Source organism: Sinocyclocheilus anshuiensis, unplaced genomic scaffold, assembly GCF_001515605.1.
Source record: "Sinocyclocheilus anshuiensis isolate Anshui unplaced genomic scaffold, SAMN03320099.WGS_v1.1 scaffold1853, whole genome shotgun sequence".
Taxonomy (NCBI): domain Eukaryota; kingdom Metazoa; phylum Chordata; class Actinopteri; order Cypriniformes; family Cyprinidae; genus Sinocyclocheilus; species Sinocyclocheilus anshuiensis.
In genome coordinates, this window is record NW_015536563.1 from 52860 (window position 1) to 56507 (window position 3648).

The 3648-nt window shown below is 36.5% G+C and overlaps 1 protein-coding gene across 2 annotated transcripts in view; it reads left to right on the plus strand.

Moving 5' to 3' along the window:
• LOC107701974 (putative leucine-rich repeat-containing protein DDB_G0290503) overlaps window positions 1-2965 on the plus strand; it is a 25674-nt gene extending 22709 nt beyond the window's left edge. For both annotated transcript variants that reach the window (XM_016504151.1, XM_016504156.1), the window contains exon 4: window positions 76-2965. In XM_016504151.1, coding sequence (XP_016359637.1) covers window positions 76-1949 — 1874 coding nt within the window. In that variant the 3' untranslated portion in view covers window positions 1950-2965. The remainder of the gene's footprint in view (window positions 1-75) is intronic.
• Window positions 2966-3648: the final 683 nt, after the last annotated feature.

The window sequence follows — 3648 nt, forward strand, 5'->3', positions numbered from 1 at the left end:
TTACTGCTGCAAATAGTTACCACTCATTTAACACTCAATCAATTCTTAATATCTACTTTCTATTATCATTTTCAGATGAAGAAGATTCATCATCAGATTCAGGATGTTTGAGAATCTTGCTGCTTGGGAGGACAGGAAGTGGAAAGTCTGCAACAGGAAACACTATCCTCGGAAACGATGAGTTCCACAGTGAAGCAAGTTCACGTTTGGTGACCACTGTTTGTCAGAAGAGAGTTGGTGAAGTTGATGGTCAATCAGTAGCTGTTATTGATACTCCAGGACTCTTTGACCCCTCACTGACAAATGAACAAGTGCAGGAAGAAATAATGAAGTGTATTTCACTGTCAGCACCTGGACCACATGCGTTCATCATTGTGCTGAACGTGGAAAAAATCACTCCAGAGGAGAAAGACACTTTAGACGTGATCAAGATGATCTTTGGCTCAAAAGCAGCAGATTTCTGCATTGTTCTCTTCACTAGAGGAGATGAACTGAAACAACAAACAATAGAGCATTATGCAGAGAAAAGTAAAAATGCTGAATTCAAGACACTGATCAGTGACTGTGGAAACAGATTCCTGGCTTTTAACAACACAGAAACACAAGATCAGACACAAGTTACTCAGCTGTTAAATATGATAGAAGAGATGAAGAAGTCTAATCAGGGCCGATACTTCACTAATGAGATGTTTGAAAAGGGAGGGATCGCCATTGAACAGAAAATGGAAATGCTAGAAGAGAATAAAAGAAAAAATCTGTTTCAAGTTGAAGAATTAAAAGCCAAATATGACATGGAAATCAAAAGGATGGGAGAGAGACTGGAAGAGAAGAAACAAAGGAAAGAAGAGGAAAGAGAGAGACTGAAGAACAAGTTCAGAGAACAAGAGGAAACACTCAGGAGAGAGTTTGAGGAGAAAGAAAAATCTGAGCTGAAGAAACGAGAGATGAAGGAGGATCAGAAACAATCAGAAGAAGAGGGAAAAAAACAAAGAGCTGAATATGATCAAAGAATAGACGAGATGAAGAGAGAGATGGAAAATCAGAGAATACAGTATGAAAAACAGCTTACAGAAAGAGAAGAAGAAGATAGAAAGAGAGAAGAAGAATATAAACAAGATCAAGAACATATGAAAAATGATCATGAAAACATCATGACAGAGTTAAGAAAAAAACATGAAGAGGAAATAAAAAAGAGAGATTCAGAGGAACAAATGATGAAGGAACAAGAAGAGAAAGAAAGAGAAGAATGGAAGAGAAAAATAAAAGAGGCTGAAAATGACAAAGAGACTCAAGAGGAAATGAAACGACAGCAGAGAGAATGGGAGGAAAAGAAGAACAGAGAGAAGAGAGAACGAGAGGACGAGGAAAGAGAGAGACACAATGAACAGCTGAGAGAAAAACAAGAAGAACTGGAGAACAAGAGAAAGAAATACGAAAGAGAGAGAAAAGAAGAAGAACAGAGGATAGAGAAAGAGGGAGAGAAACTGAAAAGAGAGAGAGAACAGAAAGAAAGAGAATATAAAGAGAATATAAATGAAATGGAGAGACATTATGAGCAGCTGGAGCGAGAGAGAAAAGAGGAGTGGAGGAGAAGAAAACAAGAGGATGAAGAGAGACGAGTGGAGAAGAGAAAGAGATGTGAGAAAATGATAGAAGATCTGAAACGAGAGCAAGAGGAGGAGATCAAGAGAAGAGAAAGAGAGGAGACAGAAAGAATAGACAGAGAAGAAAAAGAGTGTGATGAAATGAAACAGAAACATGAAGAACAAATAGGGAAGATGAAGAAGAAACATGAAGATGAAGCCAGAAAACAAAAAAAAGAATTGATACATTTAAGAAATAGAAAAGAGCAGCAGGTTCAGGAGCTCAAGGAGAGACTTGAACAACTAAATGAAGTGAAAAGGTTAAGAAAGGAACTAAAAGATAAATGGTCATGCCATGTGATGTGAAACATTTTTAATATACTGTATATGGATGAGTAAAGGTCAACTGATTTTACAGATACCGATAACTAGATTACACCACACTGGCCGATAACTGATTAATCAACCGATAGTTTTAAAATGGAAACTGAATGTGGGAGGGGATTTAAACTGCTTAATGGACCCACTTTTAGATACATTTTCTGCAGGTGGTACGTTTCCATCTAAGCAAGCTGGGTTGCTAGTGGACATTTGAGCTGATTTGGGATGTATTGACGTCTGGCGAATACTTAATTATGGTGTTAAAGGTTTCTTGTGAGATCTCTGATCAGGCACCATTCTTTATGGAACTCCTACACGTTGAAAAAAGTGTCTCAATTTGGTAGGTGGAGATTTCATCCTTTCATATTTTCATTCAGAATTTAAACTTTTCTACAAAATCAAAAATACCATAGAGGTTTCTCCTTCAACGTTGCAGGAAAAGTATTTTCTCGGGGCATTATTATTGCATATGAAAGTAAGAAGAAACGAGATAGTCTAGAAAAGCAGCGAGTACTGGAGCTGCAGTTGGCTGGGGCTGAGGGAGAGTATGTATGAAATGGAAACCCATCTAATACCAAACTAAATAAAACTTTAGCTGCAAGAGCGGTGCCTAACTCCTTTCTTACTCAGGAAGCACGTCAGAATATTTGGTTTGTCAAACAAAAATAGTGAGTTTGGCAATAAGCCAGGCAAATACTTGGCCTCGCTGGTGAAAAAGAGGGCTGGCTCACTAAATATGTATCAGACTCTTCAGGCCAAAAAAAGATTTAATAGCACGAGTATCAAACTTATATTCAAAAACGTTTTACGCTGACTTACACACCAGCAAAAAAAAAAAAAAGTGAATAGGGCTGAGTTGATTAAAAGTTTTTTTTTTCCAAAATTAATTGATCAAAAATGTGATGTGCAAAGAAAAGAGCTAAATGGGCCTATAGGTAAAAAGGAACTCATGGAGGCTTTGCAAACTGCACGTTTAGGGAAAGTGCCAGGACCTGACAATTTTAGCATAGAGTTTTATAAAGAATTGTAACCTTTGGTTACTGGAACCGCTGCTCCAGATGTTTAATTTTTCTTTTGAATTAAATTCTCTAACTATATCTCTTAGAGAGGCTAATATTAGTCTTATACTTAAAAAAGGGAAACCAGAGGATAAATGCTCTTCATACAGGCCTATTAGCCTTCTGAATACTGATTTGAAATAGCTAAAAGTTGTCTCATTTTTAATATATGCTCTGAGATTACAGTCTGAAAGATAAGATACTGCCAAGTATTATGTCAAGGTTCGTTCACAGATACTGCTCTAGTGATATGCGAAGATTGCTTAATATTATTAAATTATCGCAATATCAAAATCTTAATAGTATGGTTATTTCTTTAGATGCTGAAAAAGCATTCGTTGTGCTGAATGGGAGTTTTTGTTTTATACATTTAATTTTTTCGAGATGGGGATACTTTTACACAATTAGTCAAGACAATGTTCGATAGTTCAGTAGCAGCAGTTATTACAAATGGCATTCTGAGAGTTTCTTAGGATTAGGCTCTAGAATGGGTAAACCTTGCTTTTTTGCTATGGTTATTGAACCAATGATTTTTGTACTTATTTCAAATTATCCCAATTCTCCTAAATTGCACTATAATTAAACATATTAATGGCTGGTTTAGCTCTTTTATTTGGAACCAGAAG